This window comes from Pangasianodon hypophthalmus, chromosome 15 (assembly GCF_027358585.1).
Source record: "Pangasianodon hypophthalmus isolate fPanHyp1 chromosome 15, fPanHyp1.pri, whole genome shotgun sequence".
In the NCBI taxonomy this organism is placed as follows: Eukaryota; Metazoa; Chordata; class Actinopteri; order Siluriformes; family Pangasiidae; genus Pangasianodon; species Pangasianodon hypophthalmus.
In genome coordinates this window covers 14,636,836-14,660,691 of record NC_069724.1, presented here as the reverse complement: position 1 = coordinate 14,660,691, position 23,856 = coordinate 14,636,836, and the positions used below count along the sequence as shown (strand labels likewise).

The window sequence follows — 23,856 nt, the reverse complement described above, 5'->3', positions numbered from 1 at the left end:
AGCTGCAAGTCAGAAGGAGATCTCCCTGGTCTTGCTTGCCTAGATAAAGCTAGGGGCAATAACAGCAGCAATAACGTGTAAAAGCTATCATTTGCTTGGCAAAGCAGATCCCAGACCTAATTCCACATGCACCCATTGTGCTGCTGCTTGGGCGAGATATAATATGAAGCCGCAAGTTGTGCAAACAGATTAATGGCCCACATCACTCTCCATATTTGCAAAGGTTAGACTTGGGTTTGGTTGTAGTTGGCAATGACTGCCTGGGGGATGTCCAAAAACCAGAATCTGTAAGCACGCTCTAAACCAACACATTAGAGAATGTGAATCAATTTCAAGCCATGTCCTAACCACTACCTTGTGAAAGAGAAGTACAATGGCATCAGTCCCCTGTGTCTCCACACTTCAGTTTGTGGAGACAGGCCTACAAGTGAAGAAAACCTGGTCAAATTCCAGTGCCCAATATGAGGATGTTTTATTAAACAGCATCCTTCTAACAGGCCCAGATATCAACAATAGTCTCCATGGAGTGCTCATCTATTTCTGCCAAGACTGTTTGTCACGGATGACATCCAAGAGATGTTCCATTGCTTTTCATCAGGCCAGAACTTTCTTGTGTTTTCTGTGTTATCAGGACAATGACTGCAACAAAGATTTTGCTGAGTACAAGGCGAAAGTACATGCCTTTGGCAACAGCCCTTTTCCTGCTGTGGCCATCTATGGCCTCAGAAAGACAGCACAAGAGAAGGAAAAGAACCTCGGCAAAGATGCCAGTGGATTTGTGTAAAGAAACTTTGACGGTGCCCATGGGTTAAAGCCTTTTCCTGCTGCCATCGGCTTACTCAAAAGAACACAAGAGATGCTGTCATGCACCAACATTAGGCTAACATAAAATAGCCTCAAACAACAGAACAAAATCAACGTCCTCATGGCATTCCCTAAAGATGATCACGCCAATGACCTGAAAGATTTGGATCTGGGTGCTAAGAACCTATGCAAAGTAAACGGTGTATTAGCTGGAACTTTAAAAATGACACATTCATATTCCAAGTGTCTGGTGAGAAGAAACCTTTTACTTGCGGTGGATTTCTCTCTTGTTCTTGGAATTTGTATGACCCTTTAAGATGTCACTCTGGTTATAATTCAAGGAAAAGGCATACTCTGATTTCACTGCTGACTGTAAAAACTGGCAGGTGCCTCTGCCTCAGAAATAAGAGCAGCTATGGGAGGCATGAGGAGATTCTTTCCTAGAACTTAAAACCCTGCAGATCCCAAGAGCTTGCACAGAAGTTTCTCTTTCTGTGGAACAACCAGACAGCTTTGCATCTCTTCAGATGCCTCGGGGTCAATAACGGATTAGAATTCTGCTTTTTTCAAAATCATAAAAATTTTGCATATTTTTATACAATTATATAATAATTCAAATATCTGAACAGCCCTGTACCCATAAATTTTAATACAAATATGAAATGAAATTATTTAATTTAATTTTTTAACCAAGTCAACCAATTCTTGCCCATAAAAAGAGTCATGTAGTGCGACTGAGATATTTAAAACATATTACCTTTATATGGATATAATACATTTACATGTACACAATACATTTACATTTGTATAATACAAATGTATTTATATGGATATAATACATTTACATTTGTAGTGAAATGCTTTAGAAGAGTCTGCACTTTGTTTTTTTTTTTAAATACCTGTAACATGCTCATTTTTATGTTTTAGGAACAGTCTGTCATGTGTTCATGAAATTTACAGATTAAATTTCTCTTTAAAACCCATAAAATGTACGTAAAATGTCTACCAAAAGGATTTACTCCAGCATATTATGTCAGTGATTCATATTTTGGAAACATAAATTCAATATCTAATTTGGAATTTATTATTTTTACTGCCATAATTGGTTACACCACATGACTGAGGGACGTGCCAAATGATGACAAGATTCCTTGAGGTTAAATCTGAGTTTACATAAAGATTAAAAAACACCAGAACACACTAAATTCCATTAAATAAACAGAAATGAATACTTTTAATAGTTATTGAATTCTCTATAAGCAGAAACAATCCTGAAAACAACTCTATATGAGGGTGTGGCACACTATTTTCTCCTTGCTTGTCAAAGGCATCTGGGAAATAGGTTAAAATAGTTGAGTTATTTATCTCCGTTGTAATGAAATTTTGCAAGATTTAAAAGTCCATTTAGCCTCAAATGCTTGTAAAAATGTATTTGTGCAGAACCAATTATATATATATATATATATATATATATATATATATATATATATATATATATATATATATATATATATATATATATATATATATATATATATATATATACACAAAATATAAAAGGGATAATCCATGGCTAGGTGTGTGTTACACGATTTTAATGCACGACGTGGACGAAAGAACCACCCAATGCCTCCGTGGAATGCATTAAAATCGTGTAACTCACACCTAGCCATGGATTATCCCGCTTGAATCACGGTCACCTGTCAGCATTGCAAAGTTAAAAATAACAATTAAATTTTGTTAGTTATTTTATATACAGGTCATTACATCTAGAATTCTGCCTATGCTAAATCATACACAGAGATAAAGTAGTGCAATAAGATTACATTTATTTGAATGAATTATAGTAAATAGTTATTAGAGAGAGAGTGAGAGCGATTGTGCGTGTGTGAATTTAACTGCATCATTATCTACTAATAATGAAGCTGTGAGTTTAACTGTATGTTACTATGGTTACAGTTGTTCATAGGCAGCACATTAATTTAGACTGGTGATTAAATTGACAAGAACTACCTGTGGTATATACGGTTTAAACACACACCTTCCAGCCAAATAGAATCAAGGATTCGGACAGACCATGGCGTGTGTATAATAAATTACTTAAAGAAAATTAATTACATAAATTTTATGCATCTCTGACAATGTTTAACAATGGTTGCACCATATGAAATTTGGTCACACCACATGATGTTTTAGAAGTTATTCAAAATATACAGTTAAGAGAATTAGACACTTAGCAAAACAGGTTTTCTTACCAAACAAGGTCATTATGAAATTAATTATCAAATTATGCAGCTTTTAATAAACCACAATGTTCAGGGGCTTTTTGAGGTCGTACCAAATGATAGTCAGTTTTATCAACAACACACCAGCGGCATAAAATATGATTATTTTCCAACTTTGTGGTAGAGAGGTACTAACCTATTATGTGGCCTAAAATGTTCATCACACACTGCTGTATGATGCAACAACTGGTCTTTGAAAATTTTTTCAAAATAAAATTCTTAAAATGGCCTTTTCTTTTCAGTTACACTATATGATTTTTTTTTCCCCCTACAAATCAATTATCAGCATACAATATTCATTTATGTATTATGGCGTAAATAATAATGGAAATGTATTGGAATTTTGTTCAGCAATACAGAACAGTCATGGAATTATGCCAAACATGATAACTTAAGTTCAAAAACACTGAGTAATTTTAATTAGGTTTTCAAAGGAGTGGACAGTCGCACCACATGACATTTTTACAATTTAAATGTAAAAAAATGACCTAAGACTAAAACGCAAAAAAGGTAAAAGTTGTTCCATATATTTTAGAGGTATTATATAGACATGGTACTTTTAAAACCAATTTAATTTGTTTTTAAATAAAAAAATACAAATGGACAAAATAAGACATCACATCATTGACCCCTCTGTCAAGATGGTAGCTGCAGTAGCGTACTCAATGACAAAAGCAGACAAACACTCATGTAGGTTTTGTCCTAGGCACAGCTAACTAGCCCCATGACAAGAATACACCATTCCATGGCTATAGCTATCCATTGCTGTGCTAGCTGTGAACATAACAGAACTGACCATTTTTGAGTTGACATTCAGTTTGACACCTTCTTCACTGTTGTTCTAGGCTACATTTACAATGTACAGTGGAGATTCTGTCCAACGGATAAGGTGATCTATTAGCCCTAAACAGTGGTATTTTGTTTCCAAAGAGCAATCCTGCTGGCCACACAACAAGGTCTATCCCTGCAGCATGTCTCAAAGACACAACATGGGTCATGGCTCAGCCTGAGCAGAGACAAATATAGATTTGAACTTGTGGACCCAGAACACGACACAGACAAATGCCCTCTAGTGTCCACACTGAACACTGCAACAAAAGACATACGATGGATCTCAGCACTTTAGACATTTCTCCAATTGGAGGTCACTTACCAGTGCTGTTGCATGCCTGTACAGAGGAACAGAAAGCTGTTGCAAAGGGTGGCACCACTGTAAAGCAAGCTGCACATTAGATGTTCTCATACAGGCTCAAAATACAGTCATACACAGTGTAGGAACAAGTAAATGAGAAAGAGATGCAGAACAGCAAAGAACAAGTTATTCCAAGGGGCAGTCCCCTCAGAACCCTGGATACCTCTGCCTTTATTAATGCTTTTTTGCGGACCGGTTAAGCAGTTGTGTTCAGACCACTTTCACTGGAGCTTGCAATGAGCTGAAGATCTCCAACACTGATGAGAACAAATTGGAAATGTTCTTCACTGAGCAAGGCTGCAACCCACCACATTCTTCATACATGGAAGCGGTATTATTCAAAAAGTATGGCCCTTGCTTCCTTCTCCTGGTGATTTCAACTGCAAGAATCTGTACAAACATCAGTGGAAAGAAAGGCAAAGACTTGCCAACACCTTTTGGGACAGATTGTGAAAGCAATACTTGTCTACCCTCCAAATGCTAAATCTCACTGAGGGAAGCACTGTGCTCATTAAAGACAGTCAAGCCAAAAGGAATGTATGGCCTGTGGGACGCATTACCAAAGTGTTTCCCAAAAAAGACAGAAGGGTTTGAAAGGTAGAAGTACAGGTGGCAAATCCAGGTGGGACTAAAACCCTCTTCAGACCTGTGACATCGATTTGCTCCTGTTCTTTCTCATATGTCAAGTAGATCAATAGATTATGTAGTGGTATCCAGAAATACCAGGTGGGGAATGTAGTGTTGTATAATGTTTGTTGTTTGCAATTTTATACATTGAGCTTGTCGCCCCCTAGAGCTCAAAACTAATGCTACATAGGAGTGTGTCGCTCACATGACATCATCGGTTAGCATCAGTGATACCATAAAAGCTTTTAAAGCTGCCCCTCAATCCAAGTTCATCTGCTGCATCTCACACTTTATATGAGCACTGTTTGTATGTGAATGTTATTGATATGTTAATCAATAGAGTAGATTATTTTAATATTCATATTTAAAAACACAGATATTGTCTATGTCTGCTTAAGCGATGCTATACTGCTATGCTATATTCTGACGCAGACATTTTTCTCATGTTTGATCTAGTTATGCCATAGCTAAAATATTTAATATGGTATATTTGTTAATCAACTAGACTGTTACCGTAAGATGGATATGTTTGATGAATAATACACAACCTCTAAGCTATTGTATGTTTCATGGCAGTTAACACACACACACATTATATTGTCTTTTCTTTAGTTTCTCAATCATTAAAGAAGTAGAATGGCTCATCTTCATACAGAGTAGTGATCGTGAAAAGAGTTAGCTGACTGTCCTTACACAAAGGGTTGTAAAGGACAAAACATTGAGCAAGGCCAGTGACTGAATGGCAAAACATCTTGGATAGCACCACAATTCCAGATGCCTAGACATTCAATTTGCATGAATCTTTGTCTATGCACAGATCATTTATATTTATTCACCAAGCTGAGCCCATAGGGGGTTGTAGGGATGCGTCTTGGCCAGCATGTGCACACTTTTAGAGGAATGTTTTTCCAGAAAGATCTTGATGGGTGGCTGGCCGTTGGGCATGACGGTAGGCACCCAAGCCAGGTGGTTAGTGAGCACAGCTGTAAGAAGAGCTGGAACAAACCTAGAGTGGAACCAATGGCAAAATACAATGATCAGATACAGTGTTCTTTAGAGTACTGTTTCCTTGCACATTTTTCCTTTTATCAGATAAAAAAAATGGACAGAATATTTGTTCCAGACTCAAATCTTCATAGAATTGTGTTTTGTTCATTCTTAAAAAAAAAAAATATTGCTATTTTAACTGGGCAGCCAGTTATGCCTGTTACAGTTACCAGATACATTTTTTAATTTTAAGAGTCCTCTAAAATGTTTTATATACAGTATTGTGCAAAAGTCTCAGGCACTCTTTTTTAGAGAAATGGCGTTTATTTTATGACTGCATTACCAAGTCGGTAAAAAAAAAAAAAAAATAACTGCATTATTTTTTATTATTATTTGTGTTTAAAGCAAATTAACAGTTCTTGTTTAACAAGTAAAAAAGGTTTTTTATAAGACACTCAACTGGTTCTTTGAGGCTTGTTCCATGAGTAAAGAAAGCTCACGCATGAAGTGGCCACAAAGCTGGTTCTTCTCAAGTGCACCGGACATCATGGAGAGCCAGACAGGCTCAGGCATTCGTGGCATGGTATACAGATTACAGACAGTCATCCTGTGTGGATGCACATAAAACACACACAAGGACACAAAAATAAGATCCTTTAAAATGATCCAAAAAAGTCTGATAACTGTAATTAAAAAAAAAAAAAAAAGGCTTTAATTGGATGAACATATTTGCATTTTCTTTGCACACTCAATATATTTAATCCATTATTTCTTGTTGGTTGAATGTACAATTGTGATGAAGATAGCAGTGTAGGAGAGAAACAACTATTCAATTAACACATACATTAAACTTGCAAACCAGACCCAAGAAAAAATTCCTAGTCCAGGAACTATGACAAAAATTAAACGTATAGCATATCAGACTGCAGCATATCAGACTGCAATACCCTGCAGCAGACAGTCAAGACACCAAAGAATATCATACCTTTTCCCTTCGATACAGAACATCTCCAACAAGTGCTACCTCAGTAAAATCACCAGTATATGGCTGACCCCTCCCACGCCTCTCAATCTTTTTGTCCCTCTGGTACCTGGCAGAAGGTATTGAAGCATCCAGACCAGGTCCACCAGATTCCAGTACAGCTTAGTTCCATAAGTTGTCAGGACCTTCAATAATAAACTGCCTCCCACCCACATCATTCGGATTAAACAGGGGTCAAATCCAGTCACCATGTACTAGCCACTCATTTGTCACCCCAGTATGGAGGTCTACACATAAATCATGTCATATTCACACCATGTCTTCTTTAAAACTTGTATTTAGTAAGTTTTATAGTTTATACAATCAAGATACAAATCTCAAACTACCATCTTCAAAGAAGTTCCCAGCCACAGCCGATCCAGTGAATGCAATCACAGTATATTTAGATGTTAAAGAACTAAAGTCACATCTGCATTTTATCATATAGGTTAAGGATTTGTAAAGATGGTCCACCTGTGTTCTTCCAATATATGCTAAACAAGCATCCAGGACACAAACATGCATCTAATAATTTGCCTTCAAGTTTTCCAAGTGCTAATGTCTCAGGGTGTAGACCAGGACTGAAAAACTAATTTTTACTAACATTTAAGAGTTGTTGTTGATGTGTTATTGGTTTACCAAGCTGATTTTTTTTTTTGGTCCAGCTCACATGACATTGACTTAAGTGTAAAAATGATTGGATTAAGGAATTATTCATGTAACACATCAACAAATTCCTTAATCCAATACAATACATTAATCCAGTAATTTTCACACTTAATTCAGTGTGGGCTTGCATCAATAATTCCTCTTGAATGTGTAAATATATCAGCATTGCTCTAAAGGGTACATTCTGAATGACAGCTCCATAAACATTGATAAAGTTATTGCTATTTTAGCTGTCTACCACAGTATATTGGAGTTGAAAGCGTTAGGTGCCGCCAAAGTAAATATTTGGTATTTAAAGATAGGTGTATCTGTGTCAGAATCAACAATTAAGAGAAGCCTTCACCAGGGTAAATATAGAGGGTTTACTACAAGATGTAAAACATTGCTAAGCCTCAGAAACAGGAAGACCAGAAAAAACATCTTGGGAGATGAGACAGATCAACTTGTGCCAGAATAATGGGAAGAGAATAGTATGGAGAAAAGAAGGAACTACTCATAATGTGAAGCATTTCACCTCATTTTAAAGTGTGGGCATGTAGGGCTGTCAATGGAACTGGTTCCCTTGAATTTATTGATGTGACTACTGACAAAAGCATCAGGACTATATCGTACAAAAGTGTACTATATTATCTGCTCAGATTTAGCCAAATGCTTCAAAACCCATTGGATGGTGCTTCATAGTTCACACGGATAATAACCTAAAGCATACTTCAAAAAGCAACCCAAGATTTTTTATAAAGCAAAAAGTGGAATGTTCTGCAATGGCCAAGTCAAACAATTGACCTGAATCGAGTTGAGTATGAATTTCACTTGCTAAAGGCAATAGTGTAGGCAAAAGGTCCCACGAACAGCAGAAATTGAAGCCCACTGCAGTACAAGCATGGCAGGGCATCACCAAGGCAGAAAGTCAGCATCTGGTGATGTCTGTGGTTTCCAGACTTCAAGCAGTCATTGACTGCAAAGGATTTGCAACCAAGTATTAAAAATGACAATTTATGATTGATATTTGTCCAAATACTTTTAGTCCTTTAAAAAATCGGGGAACCACATACAAAAAGGGCAGTAATTACTATAGTGTTACCTGATTTGGACATAAATACCATTAAAATAAAGGTCAAAGTCTGCACTTTGAGTTCATACACAGTCCCTTCCATAAGTATTGGCAACGCAAGGCCAGTTCATTTGTTTTTTCTATACACTGAAAACATTTGAGTTTGAGATCACAAGATTAATATGAGATGCTGGATCAGAATTTCAGCTTTCATTTTCATAAACAACTTAGAACATGGCATCTTTTGTTTGCCCACCCTTTTTTCAAGTGATCAAAAATACTGAAACATGACTGACATGCATTTCTTGTTGCCAGGGTGTGCTCTGTTAGACTGATTGTTTAAACAATTAATAGCTCTGAATGTCTACTCTTGGTTTGAGGCCTGGGTTTTGCCTGTGAAGATTGCATTTGTTGCTTAAAAAACAAACAAAAAAAAAACAAAAACATGAAGACCAGATAGCTGTATATGGGAGAAAAACAAGTCATTTATAAGCTGTGAAAAAGGGGGGGAAAAAATCAGAGCCATGGCACAAGCATTGGGCATAGACAATGCAATAACTTTGAATGTCTTGAAAGAAACCACTGGTGTACAAACAAGAAGACATGGAATAGGTTGGCCAAGGAAAACAGCAGTAACTGATGACAGACATTATGTGAGCTGTGAAGAAAAACCCAAAAAACAAACGGATCTGCTCATGATCCAAAACATACAAGCACATCGGTCAAGTACAGTGGAGGTAGTGTCATGGCTTGGGCTTGCATGGCTGCTACTGGAATGGGCTCACTAATTTTTATTGATGATGCAACTCATGATGACAGCAGGAGAATGAATTCAGAAGTCTACAAAAACATTCTGTCTGCCAATTTACTGAGAAATGCATCTAATTGGGAGGAACTTTGTCATGCAGCAGGACACTGACCCAAAACACACTGCCAACTTGACAAAGGACATGATCAGGGGACAAAGTGGAAGGTTTTAGACTGACCAAGTCAATCACCAGACCTTAACCCAATTGAGCATGCATTTCACTTCCTGAAGAGGAGACTGAAGGCAGAAGCCCCCCAAAACAAACAACTGAAAGAAGCTGGAAAATCCACCAAAAGCCTGGATAAGCCTCACAAAAGAAGAATACAACAGTGTGGTGATATCAGTGGTTCACCAGCTTGATGCAGTTATCACAAGCAAGGGATTATGCAACCAAATATTAAGTGTTGTTTAATATACTTTAAGACTATCTGTTAGTATAATTTTGCTCACCTAAAACTTGGGTGGTCTGCCACCAAAGGTGTCATGTTCTAAGTTGTTTAACACATTTAGATGAAAATATCAGAAAATGAAAACTGAAATTCGGATCTATCATCTCGTATTCATCATTTGATCTCAATTGCTCAGGTGCTCTCATGCTGTGTTCAAGGCAAAGTTGTAACTTTTAATTCCCCCCCTACAACCAGTAAAAGTCACAGAAAATACTCCCTCAACTTGCATTTTCTGCTGTTGTTGCTGTATTGCAATTTCACACCAAAATACTGCATGATCTTTTTTTTTTTTTTTTTTTTTTTTTAAGTGTAAACTTTTACATGTTCTTTGAAAAACTAAAACCTCTTACTGATGTCATTTGCATAACAATATGGACCACGGTGTAAAACCTGGTGAAAAGCTTCTTCACTGAGGGGAAAAATCTTTGTAGTGCTTGTAAACACTGAGATTATTCATTATTTTATGAGTTTTATGAGATTGTACCTTAACTGTACAATGTTATGTCTGGACCTGTGTTTACTAATTTTTAAGTGCAGTTTAACATAGAAATTCATAACAATAATAAAAATGCACAATTTTTTCTACAGACCAAATAAGGTGAGATCTTATTAAATATCAGAGTTTAGAGCTCAATGTGCTTTGTTTAACATTCTAGAAGGAAAGACTTTGTAGGCTGTGCACACATGGTAGGCCTCAACATTACTTTTTTTCTACTTGCCATGGGTCTACAAGCAAGTATGATATACTGTTGGATTCAGTTTGATGAGCAGGTGTCATTTTTCCATAATTTCTTGAATTCAAAATATGACCACACTTCCTGTTTTACACCTTCACTGCCAAATTTATTTGCATTCTATGGGCAAACAGTTTTAAATATCAAAACTATCTGATAACGCTCTTTGCCTCACCAGGACATGGCTCATGCCAACCATTCCAGACCACGCTGTACAGCTGCCTGGATTCTCCCTTCACCACAGAATGGAGAATGGACAGAACACTGGGGAAAATCCAGGGTGGTGGAGTGTGTGTTATGATCAATGACAAATGGTGCAGCTCAGGAAGCACCCATCGTCTCATGGAATTACAGTGGGGTTCGAAAGTTTGGGCACCCCAGGTAAAAATTAATGTGCATAAAGAAGCCAAGGAAAGATGGAAAAATCTCCAAAAGGCATCAAATTACAGATTAGACATTCTTATATGATGTCAAAAAAAAGTTAGATTTTATTTCCATTATTTACACTTTAAAAATAACAGAAAACAAAAAAAGGCGTCTGCAAAAGTTTGGGCACCCTGCAGAGTTTATAGCATGCACTGCCCCCTTTGGAAAGCTGAGACCTGACAGTGTCATGGATTGTTCTCAATCATCATCTGGAAAGACCAGGTGATGTCAATCTCAAAGGTTTTAAATGCCCAGACTCGTCTGACCTTGCCCCAACAATCAGCACCATGGGTTCTTCTAAGCAGTTGTCTAGAAAACTGAAACTGAAAATAGTTGACGCTCACAAAGCAGGAGAAGGCTATAAGAAGATAGCAAAGCGTTTCAGATGCCAATATCCTCTGTTCGGAATGTAATTAAGAAATGGCAGTCATCAGGAACAGTGGAAGTTAAAGCAAGATCTGGAAGACCAAGAAAAATATCAGACAGAACAGCTCGCAGGATTGTGAGAAAAGCAAGTCAAAACCCATGTTTGACTGCACGATCCCTCCAGAAAGATCTGGCAGACACTGGGGTTGTGGTACACTATTCCACTATAAAGAGATACTTGTACAAATATGGTCTTCATGGAAGAGTCATCAGAAGAAAACCTCTTCTACGTCCTCACCACAAAAATCAGCGTTTGAAGTTTGCAAATGAACATATAGACAAGCCTGATGCATTTTGGAAACAAATTCTGTGGATCGATGAGGTTAAAATAGAACTTTTTGGCCGGAATGAGCAGAGGTACGTTTGGAGAAGAAAGGGCACAGAATTTAATGAAAAGAACCTCTGTCCAACTGTTAAGCATGGGGGTGGATCAATCATGCTTTGGGGTTGTATTGCAGCCAGTGGCACAGGGAACATTTCACGAGTAGAAGGAAAAATTGATTCAATAAAATTTCAGCAAATTTTGGACGGTAACTTGATGCCATCTGTGAAAAAGCTGAAGTTAAAGAGAGGATGGCTTCTACAAATAGATAATGATCCTAAACACACCTCAAAATCCACGGTGGATTACATCAAGAGGCGTAAACTGAAGGTTTTCCCATGGCCTTCACAATCTCCTGACCTCAACATAATTGAAAATCTATGGATAGACCTTAAAAGAGCAGTGCGTGACAGACAGCCCAGAAATCTCAAAGAACTGGAAGACTTTTGTAAGGAAGAATGGGCAAAGATACCTCAAACAAGAATTGAAAGACTCTTGGCTGGCTACAAAAAGCGTTTACAAGCTGTGATACTTGCCAAAGGGGGCAGTACAAGATATTAACTCTGCAGGGTGCCCAAACTTTTGCAGACGCCATTTTTTTGTTTTCTGTTATTTTGAAAGTGTAAATGATGGAAATAAAATCTAACTTTTTTGACATATTATAAGAATGTCTAATCTGTAATTTGATGCCTTTTGGAGATTTTTCCATCTTTCCTTGGCTTCTTTATGCACATTAATACAAATTTTTTACCTGGGGTACCCAAACTTTCGATCCCCACTGTATGCACACTGGACCTGGAATACCTCGTGGTCAAATGCCGTCCCTTTTATTCACCCAGAGAATTCACCTCCACCATCATCATTACTGTTTATATTCCACCTCAGGCACACAGACACTGCTTCACAGACATTGCACAGGGACACTGGACTACTTCAAACACTGCACCCGGACGCAGCGCTGGTGATTACCGGTGACTTTAACAAGGCTAACTAACTTCTTAACTAAAAGTCATGCCAGATTTCTATCAGCACATAACCTGCAGTACACCGGGAGAAAGGATGCTGGATCACTTTTACACACAAGGACTGCTATAAGGCAATAAAACCACCACCACTCGGTAAGTCCGACCATGCCGCCATTTTACTACACCCAAAATATAAACAAAAGCTGCGGAGGGAAGATCCGGTGACGCGGGAGGTGCAGTGCTGGTCTGACCAAGCACAAGCCACACTACAAGACGTGCTGCAGGACGCAGACTGGGAGATGTTCCAGCGCAGCTCTGATGACGTCAGCGAGTTTACAGCAGCAGAGCTCGGTTATACAGACTTTCTGACAGGAGAGACTATTCCCACAAGCTCTGTAAAGGTTTTTCCCAATCAGAAGCCATGGGTAGACCGATCCATGCGGAAGGCTCTGAATGAGCGCACAGCTGCCTACAACGCAGGGCGGCAGACGGGCAACATGGATAAACACAAAGCGGCTTCCTACAACCTGAGGAAAACGGTGAGAGAAGCCAAAAGGAAATACAGAGAGAAGATCGAGACCCAGTTTGAGCAGGCAGAGTCCAGGCGTCTGTGGCAGAGCCTGCAAAGTGTTACAGACTACAAACCCAAGCTCCCCACCATTAATAATGCCAGTGCCCCCCTAGCCAACGAACAGACAGCACAGACCAGGACAACCGTAAGTATGAACCATCAGGTCTAGCTAGAGAAGAGGAAAGACTAGTCATTTCAGAAATGGATCATGTCAGATATCAGACACCTGAATTATAAATTTATTCCAAATGGTTTCAGAGTAAATAGCAAAACACATACACTCACCATTCATTTTATTAACAACACCTGTACATTTATGCAGTTATCTAATCAGCCAATCATGTGGCAGCAGTGCAGTGCAAAAATTCATGCAAATACAGGTAATGTTCACATCAATGAAATGAACAGAATGGAAAAAAAAAAGTGTGATTTCTGGGACTTTGATCATGGCATGGATATTGGTACCAGAAGGGCTGGTCTGAGTATTTCATAAAATGCTGATCTCCTTATAATTTCATACACAACAGTCTCTAGAGTTTACACAGAATGGTGCAAAAAACAAAAAACACTGAGCGAGCTTCAAGCGTTTCAAGCGGCTAGCCAAAAAATAAATCTGCCTCAACATCAACAACACTAAGGAGATGATCGTGGACTACAGGAGGCTGCAGGGGGATGGCCACACCCCCTATACATCGGTGGGGTTGCTAAGGAAAGAGTCAGGAGTATCAAGCACCTTGGTGTGCACCTCACCAACAACCTGACCTGGTCCCTTCACACAAAGACAATGGAGAAATCTGCTCATCAGTGACTCTACCCCTACATCCTGACCAACTTCTACAAATGCTCCATAGAGAGCATGACTTTCTGTGACCGCAAGGCCCTCCAGAGAGTCATGAGAGCAGCTGAATTCGTTATTGGTGACAAACTCCCAGCCTTACAGGACATCTTCCATACACAATGTCTGAGAAGGGCTCACAATCACCACAGACCACAATTATCCAGCTCATGGACTATCTACCAGTCTGCCAACAGGCAGACAATACCACAGCATTCAATCTGGAACCAGTAGGTTTAAGAACAGTTTCTACCTGCAGGCCATCAGGATCCTGAAAAAACTGTAATCCAGTCATTACTCCTTCTCCCACTCTTTCACTCATGCCTCCACAATCACCCATACCCTTACTCCCACACACTAGTTACCTCACTGACAGCTCAAGGACACTTATGGACAAGCTCTTGATATGTTTGTCACATTTGGGCATGTTGCAATATTTCAAAGGGAACTATTACCACTTTACTGCTGCCAAGGACTCAGTCCAGTCTCTGTGCATTTTATATATTACACACTACATATACTACTACATACTACTACATCTAATTTATTGTAGTAGTATGTAAAACTATGTATTGTTTTTTAAATGCTACTTTGTACTGCTGCTTCATCTTCTTATTATACTCTATAATAATATATATTAAACTACTTTTTGCACACTTGATCACATACTGTGATCGCACATATTCCAGTGTTTACAGTTAGGATCCACACTTTACCTACATACTTACTAGGCATAGTAAGTACATACCAATTCCCTAATATATTCAGCATATTTTAAATATACTGTATTTGTTAATCATCTCTTTTCCCCTCTTTCTTCTTTTCCCTCCCCCTTAACTTCTTATGTATATTTCTTTGTATTGCACAGCTGTAGAGTACCTGAGCTTCACAACAATCATTTCAATGCACAACTGTCCCTGACATTTTGTGCATGTGACAAACTTGAAACTTGTTAAAATTGCAGCTTTTTGCAACATAAAAAAATGAAACCAAGATGAATCATGTTAAATCTGTTCCCACCTTTAATGTGATATCAACCAATGAACGCTGAGTGAAAAACAAATAGAAATATTTTATTTAATGTTTAACTCCAACAACTGAAAATGCACTTCTGTAAGTCATGTTGGAAAAGAGCATCTGCTAATCCCATAAATGTAAATATATATTACCTTACAACCTTAATCATGTTGCCTTTTGGTAGCAGTTGACCAAAAGGGTAGGCTAAGAAACCAAAGCTAAGCTGTCACATTCACTTTCTAGCCTAACATAGTTAGCTAGGAAACCAACATAAGACCAACTGTTCTTGTTATGGAACAATCTCACTGCATTTCTGGAAAAGGGAAAGGGGGGGGACAAAACAAAAAAACCCCAAATGAACAAACTACTTGCTCTCAGCTCTTTAGTTCCCAATAAACACAGAGAGACAGAGCTTAACTGGGTACATATGCCTGTATTCAACCACCAGCTCATGTATAAGCTTTTTAACTCCATCATATCTTTTCCTTTGTTGTCTCAATGCGGCTGAACAATCAAAATCACCATCTGCTCATTATAAATTACTGCCTTCATAGCCCTGGCAGGTTTCACTAGTCTTTGTCTGGTCTACTTTGATTTGAGGTCACTGAATGCCACTGTAGCTTGAAGCTTGTTGATTATCCACTTTTAAGACTGGGTCATTTTGCCAGGAAATTTATTAATATCCTTCACCAAGTCTTGTTCAGCCGTTAAAATCCACTCAGATTTGAAACTGAAATCTCTCCTCGTTAGTTTCAGGTTTTTTCTTTTATTACTTTCAGCAACTTGCATACTCCCCTCCCCACCATAAAACCACATTATTATTACTATATTGTATTCATATATATCACACAGGAATGTCTTTATACACATAACACTCAGGGACTTCTATGCTGCAGGTTTTGGTGATAAGACTTTACACAACACAAATCATTCCAGGCACTGTGCAGTTCTTTACTGTATACACTGTATGTACTATAAGTTCCACACTGTTAGACTGGTTGTGTTGTATTTATTCTGTTGTCCTGTACAGAGTCTACTTCCACAGTGTCTAATTTATTGTCTTGTATATATTGTCATCTATTTGCACTGTAACCTTTCCTTTGCACAACATATTTTCTGGTGATTCACTTTCTATAACATATTGCTTCAAGGCTTTGGAGAATGCTAATTTGTACAACTGTATACTTGTGGCTAGTATAACAATAATGCTTTCTACTCTACTGTAAGGTGACTGCTACTACTGTATTAACTATGCAATATACTTTCGTCAAATCTATTTGAGATTACTTAATGCAATGTAGGTTGTAATAAGCATGTGGTTGTTTAGGTATTCAATTTAGAATAGCAGATACACAGAAAATCAGACACCAAGCTACTCAGTTACATTAAGAAAAAATTTATACAGTCAGGTCCATAAATATTGGGACATCGACACATTTTTGGCTCTATACACCACCACAATGGATTTCAAATGAAACGAACAAGATGTGCTTTAACTGCAGACTGTCAGCTTTAATTTGAGGGTATTTATATCCAAATCAGGTGAACGGTGTAGGAATTACAACAGTTTGCATATGTGCCTCCCACTTGTTAAGGGACCAAAAGTAATGGGACAGAATAATAATCATAAATCAAACTTTCACTTTTTAATACTTGGTTGCAAATCCTTTGCAGTCAATTACAGCCCGAAGTCTGGAACGCATAGACATCACCAGACGCTGGGTTTCATCCCTGGTGATGCTCTGCCAGGCCTCTACTGCAACTGTCTTCAGTTCCTGCTTGTTCTTGGGGCATTTTCCCTTCAGTTTTGTCTTCAGCAAGTGAAATGCATGCTCAATCGGATTCAGGTCAGGTGATTGACTTGGCCATTGCATAACAGTCCACTTCTTTCCCTTCAAAAACTCTTTGGTTGCTTTTGCAGTATGCTTTGGGTCATTGTCCATCTGCACTGTGAAGCGCCGTCCAATGAGTTCTGAAGCATTTGGCTGAATACGAGCAGATAATATTGCCCGAAACACTTCAGAATTCATCCTGCTGCTTTTGTCAGCAGTCACATCATCAATAAATACAAGAGAACCAGTTCCATTGGCAGCCATACATGCCCACGCGATGACACTACCACCACCATGCTTCACTGATGAGGTGTGGTATGCTTAGGATCATGAGCAGTTCCGTTCCTTCTCCATACTCTTCTCTTCCCATCACTCTGGTACAAGTTGATCTTGCTCTCATCTGTCCATAGGATGTTGTTCCAGAACTGTGAAGGCTTTTTTAGATGTCGTTTGGCAAACTCTAATCTGGCCTTCCTGTTTTTGAGGCTCACCAATGGTTTACATCTTGTGGTGAACCCTCTGTATTCACTCTGGTAAAGTCTTCTCTTGATTGTTGACTTTGACACACATACACCTACCTCCTGGAGAGTGTTCTTGATCTGGCCAACTGTTGTGAAGGGTGTTTTCTTCACCAGGGAAAGAATTCTTCGGTCATCCACCACAGTTGTTTTCCGTGGTCTTCCGGGTCTTTTGGTGTTGCTGAGCTCACCGGTGCGTTCCTTCTTTTTAAGAATGTTCCAAACAGTTGTTTTGGCCACGCCTAATGTTTTTGCTATCTCTCTGATGGGTTTGTTTTGTTTTTTCAGCCTAATGATGGCTTGCTTCACTGATAGTGACAGCCCTTTGGATCTCATCTTGAGAGTTGACAGCAACAGATTCCAAATGCAAATAGCACTCTTGAAATGAACTCTGGAACTCTGCTCATTGTAATTGGGATAATGAGGGAATAACACACACCTGGCCATGGAACATGTAAATACCCTCAAATTAAAGCTGACAGTCTGCAGTTAAAGCACATCTTGTTCGTTTCATTTGAAATCCATTGTGGTGGTGTATAGAGCCAAAAATGTTAGAATTGTGTCGATGTCCCAATATTTATGGACCTGACTGTAACTACATTAAATAAAAATGTTTTATATTTAATTTTTTGGCAAACTCATTAAAAGATGTCAATGCTACCTAGGTTTCAGAATGTGTTTATTATTCATTAACGGAAAATTTAAATTTAAATTAATTAACATGTCCACGCACAACCAGATATGCACAGTTAAGGAATGATACATTAGCACTGACCAGCACATAGCAACATAACTAAATTTGCCCCAAAATAATTTATAATAATTTATATTTATAAATAAGTGAAGATTCTTTGAAAAGTAGCCCACATTAGTAAAATCAATAAAGATCCATGAGGGTCTATGTAGGAAAACATACACAAACATCTCACCTGAGATTTTCTTACCGCTGCAGAAAACTGGGAAAGATAGTATTTCCCTGTTAAATTTAATAATATACAAGACATTTTCTTCTTTCTCAGGCAACCAGCTTACCAAAGCAAATTATTAGTGGACACAGTTTCCTTTATAACCCTTATAAACCAGACAAAATGTGAAAAATTCAGTTTTCTCAAAATTATTTTTTCTTCCTGTATTCAAAACCAAGATTACCTATTTTCATGAAATTTTACATGTTCATCCCTATCCATATTTAGAAGGGTTTTTCCTAGACTGCTGATAATGTCTGACTTTGTTAGATTTTGTAATGAAAACTGACACTATTCTGAAATTAGCACTGGTTGCAGAGGTTGTTTCTGTTCCTGATTTTGACGTTGTCTCTCTGTCATAGAAGAAAAAAACCTGTACTTTCCGATTACTGTCCAACTTGTATCAAATGAGTGGACTGAGAAACTCTGAAATGGTAAGCCTGTTTTAAACTATTGCATGCAAAACTACTTTTGTTGGCAAAATATATTGTCCCAGAAATAATTGCAATACACGATGTTCGTCATTTAATGACCATTTTATGCCACTGATATAATGATAATATAACAATGCAAGTACACCCTTCCAAAGGGCAATGAGCTTTTAATTCTTAAGATTATTCAGACACTGGAATTGGAATTAACCTCATATGTGTACAGGATGCGTTTGAGTGAGTCAATTAACCCACTAGTAAAGCGCTTCAGTTTACCAGTGCTCATTCATTGTTTAGCCTCAGCTTAAGCTAGTCAATCCCCGACATTGTTGACTGGATTATCTGAAACACTAGAACTATTCTTAGAACGGTTGTCCTTCTTCAAAAACATTGATAGTGTATTGTTAATATCTTGCGTGTCAATTCTTTCAACAGTATGTTTTAATTAAAATGGGTGCTAGTGTTTGAGACACATCTTAAATTCAAATGCACACAGTTTGAACACAAACGCACACAGAATGTGCATTTTTATCTTAATATAAAAATATAATAGGAATATGCACCAGGACACACAGTCTTGCATGTTTAAACTGCTATGCTAAAACTCAAATTTCATGTTTGAAAGGGTTCCCATGGCTGAGAAAAAAAAAAATCCTCAGAAACAAGCTTACTCTTCAAAATAAGCAAATACTTTTTGCAAATTTGCAAATACTACACATGGCTTTTTTCCCTTTCCATTTTCACTCCAGTTTGGCAACCTGCCACAATCCACCAGCTCTCCCCTATAATAAGACAGCTACCAACCAGGGAGGGTGAAGGCTAAGGCATGCTTCCTAAAGCCAACCAACATGGAGCCAATCAACCGCATCTTTTCAAACTGCTGTTCATGCTGCATCACAGGGCAATATAACACATACTTACAAATACACGAGCTCACAGACAGCCATCATTGGCTAGGGTCGCTGTGATTGACATGGACAAAGAGTGTATGCCATCCCTTCCATCCACACAGCATGGCCATCATTTTGCTCCTTTGGCTCCTGGCCATGGATGGCTACTACTTCTAAATGTATTGTAATTTTTAAAAGTAATTAAAAATTTAAAATATAATTTAAACATTTACATATGCTGTTTCTTTAAATAGCTCTTTTAAAGGTTAAAAACAGGACACAGAGCTTATATAGCATGCTGCAGCTACATATTTAATTTTCGAAATGAAAATAATAAAGCTGAAGGCAGCTATGTTTTAAAGTATCCCAATAATAAGAAATCCAATTACATAATATAGCTGCAAGCAGCGATGACGGGCCCAAGCACTACGGTGCCATCCAGTGGGTGTATGAAAACAATGCATAGTGAAGCGAGTGCTGTAGAGCTGTGGAGTCATTTGTTTTGCACTGATGTGTTAGGTTAAGCCCAGGTCTAATGCTTTACAGCTTCCATGTCCAAACTTACAGCTAATATTCGGTGATATAACGCAGGAAGAAGATAAGAGATACATGTTGTTATCCTTATTAGTCATTAATTAATTGTAGAGAAGTTAAGTGTAGTGGGCAACACTAAGATATCATGAATCCTTTCGCAATTTTACATCAGCCGTGTCTCAACATTATTCTGACCAAGTTTGAAGCGATTCAGGTAAATATAAGAAGACTATTTAAAAGCCTGTTTTAAGTATCACTTCCTGCTGTCAGTTGGTGGCACTATGACAGTGACTCAAAATAGTCACATCCATGTGCTCAGCCCCCAAACATACAGCTCTGATTTAGATCAAACTTCTCAATGCATGCAGAAGATATGAGACACTTCCTGTTTCACTTTTTTCACCATAAATTTATAACTGTTTGAGACACCATAAATCCAATGTCTTGGCATAATGTTGACCAAGTTTCGTGACAATCACATGAATCCCCTAGGAGGAGTATTTAAAAGTTCACTGCATACGTGTTTAAACACATCCATATTAAATCCAAAATGACCTATAGGAAGTGCTAATGACTGTCATTTTGAAAGTTGTCCAACTTGATGAGAACATATGTACAGAGTTTGGTGACTGTAGGTAAAACTGACCACACCACTTTAATCAAAAGAGCCCCCTATACGCCCATGTCTTAGCTTTTTCCTATGGTTAACGGTTATCTCTGATGTGTGTGTTGACTTTCATAAATTTTAGGCATGCTGAGAGCTTCAAAAACACCCGAAAATAGTATTAATGTTTGATGCATTACCATGGCAACATTATTTAAGATATCAAAAATCCTTTCATAATTTTACATCAGAATAATGTCTTGACATTATACTGACCACGTTTGAGGCGATTCAGGTAAATATAAGGGGATTATTGCAAAGTCTTTTGTAAGACACCCTTCCTGCTGCCAGTTGGTCGTGCTACGACTGTGACTCTCAATAGCCACATCTATTTGTTCTAAAGCACTCAAAACACGCAGAAGATATGAGACACTTCCTGCTTCCCTTTTTTCGCCATGGTGAAACCGCTCAAGATATCAAAAATCCATTTGCAATTTAGCATCCTCAATGTCTTGACATAATGTTGACCAAGTTTGGTGACAATCATCTGAATTCCCTAGGAGTATTTAAAATTTCACTTCATGCACTTTCCACAAAACCCAAAATGGACGACTTCCTGTTGGGTGGAGCTAATGACTGTCAGTGCAAAAGTTGTTCAGGTTGATGAGAACAATGTGTATTGAGTTTTCCACATACACATATAAGTATGTCCGATATATACACCAAGTGTATGTACCATGCAAAAGGGGGCACTGCACTGCCGACAACTCTGACGTGCAAAATTTCAAGAGTTTTTGAGCATGTTAAGCACCCCAAAAGCCCCTGAAAGCTTGAAAAATAAATAAATAAAATAATAATAATAATTTTACAAAAATAATAAACAAAAACAGTAAGGCCCTGTGCACTTTCAGTGCTGGGGCCCTAATTAGCACAATGATGCAATATACTAAACGCCATCGCAATTGTACTTATGGTACATGAGAAACGACTACTTATCCTGTGATTATCCTATGTACATACTCTACCTATCCTGTGAACGACCACGCCCCAAACTTTGCTCACTTCCTCAGAATGTTGTCAACATACCTTAGAAATTTTGTGTGAAGCTCAAACTCATGTAATGAGCTACAGCTGTTTGAAATTAAGCTCCATCCCATTAGAATTCATATTCTGTAGACATTACAACATGTTTAAATACAACACAATGGCTTAAAATATTATGTTCACATGAATATTAAAATATTAATGTTCAGTTTATTCAATAGTTTTTCAATAATCCTGCAGTTGGATCTACCTGTCTGAGGACTCTGGCTAATATGAGTACATGCTGTTTAATATGGAAGTTGTCAATCAGCTAATGACTCGGTGACTAGCAAAAGAAAGGGTGGGTATAACCATCGAAAAGGAACATAGTGGCAACATAGTGCTGCCCTTGACCTTGGACAAATTTATTTCCAACAAAATTACCTCAAAGTAGACATTCTGACACACAGTGGTATTCTCTGAACAATGACAATGGTTTATGCACATTCCCACAGGCCAGTGTTTGTTTTCTCTTCCTTTAAGGTCCTTGATATCCAGTGGTCTCATATTACTAAATATATATTGTCATAATTAAAAGAGCATTTATGACAATGATAAAGTGGTGCTCTTAGTGCCTGCTTCCAACAAGTTGACAAATAACTTTACCCTGTGTCTAAACCACAGACGTTGCAACACTGCAATGTCATGACATTGGCTTAATGCCCTAAGAAGATGTACAAGTTACTTTTGAGTATACTAATGACTGAGTGTTCAGCATATATTACAGCTCTATATTACATTTAGCTCTTTCGTCATTTGAATTTTACCACAAGCTTAACCCTTTCTATATCCTGAACCCATCACATGGCAAAGCATTCTCATTCAGATGTGTGTGTGTCTCCTTGAAGTAAACTCTAACCTATACATACCTGAACTCATTGAGGCTGTCCATCATGCGGTTGTGAGCCAGGATTCTCTGATTAACATCAGTTGACCGTCGGGTCATCTTCATTGCCTGGACAACAAAAACAAAAAGACAGTAGATCAGTGTCGATTGCAGAAGCTAATTCAACTGAAATCTAAAAAGTTTTAAGCCTGGAGCCTAATCTCACTCCTCAGACTATAGCAGCACCACAGGGTGTATGCATGTATCAACACTCACTGTCCACCTTAATAGGAACACCTGTACATCTGCTCATTTATGCAGTTATCCAATCAGCCAATCATGTGGCAGCAGCACCCTGAATGAAATCATGCAGATACAGGTTAAGAGCTTCAGATAATCTTCACATCAAACACCTGAATGGGGAAAAATGTGATTTCTATGGCATGGTTGTTGGTGCCACATGGGCTGATCTGCTGGGAATTTCACACACACACACACAACAGTCTCTAGAATTTACACAGAATGATGCAAAAAACTCTGGGGTCTGAGGGTGTTTTGGGACCCTGGACAAATTTTGACATGCCCTGACATTTGTGCTTTATTCAGTTGCTTTTGAACATATTAATAGCTAAAGTCTGATAACACTATAATCAGCACAAACTGAGCTACAATAATATGTGAGCAGCATGTTTATACATGATTGCGTTTTTGAGAAAACAGTGTTTATGCGTGGTTAGTGAAAAACTAAAATTTTTAAGTCACTGAAATAAGGCCATAAAACACATACAGAACATTGGTTCACAAGACTTTTCAGAACTGGATCTTGTATCCTACAGTTTTTGCATCAAAATGATGTGATAATCATCTTGTTCACTCATTCACAGAAAACAATATAGTGATTTAAATTTTCTAAGACACTTTTTGTTTTGAAAGGGCATATGCAAGAGGGTGTGAATGATCATGCATAATAATGTGATTGACACC

At 38.0% G+C, this 23,856-nt stretch overlaps 1 protein-coding gene across 7 annotated transcripts in view; it reads right to left on the bottom strand.

Annotated features, from left to right (window-relative positions):
- Positions 1-23,856, bottom strand: part of fnip1 (folliculin interacting protein 1) — an 83,100-nt gene that overhangs the window by 12,361 nt on the left and 46,883 nt on the right. For all 7 annotated transcript variants that reach the window (XM_034311166.2, XM_034311167.2, XM_026941087.3 and 4 more), the window contains 3 exons: positions 22,916-23,001; positions 6,356-6,502; positions 5,745-5,914 (listed from right to left, as the gene is read on the bottom strand). In XM_034311166.2, coding sequence (XP_034167057.1) covers positions 5,745-5,914; positions 6,356-6,502; positions 22,916-23,001 — 403 coding nt within the window. The remainder of the gene's footprint in view (positions 1-5,744; positions 5,915-6,355; positions 6,503-22,915; positions 23,002-23,856) is intronic.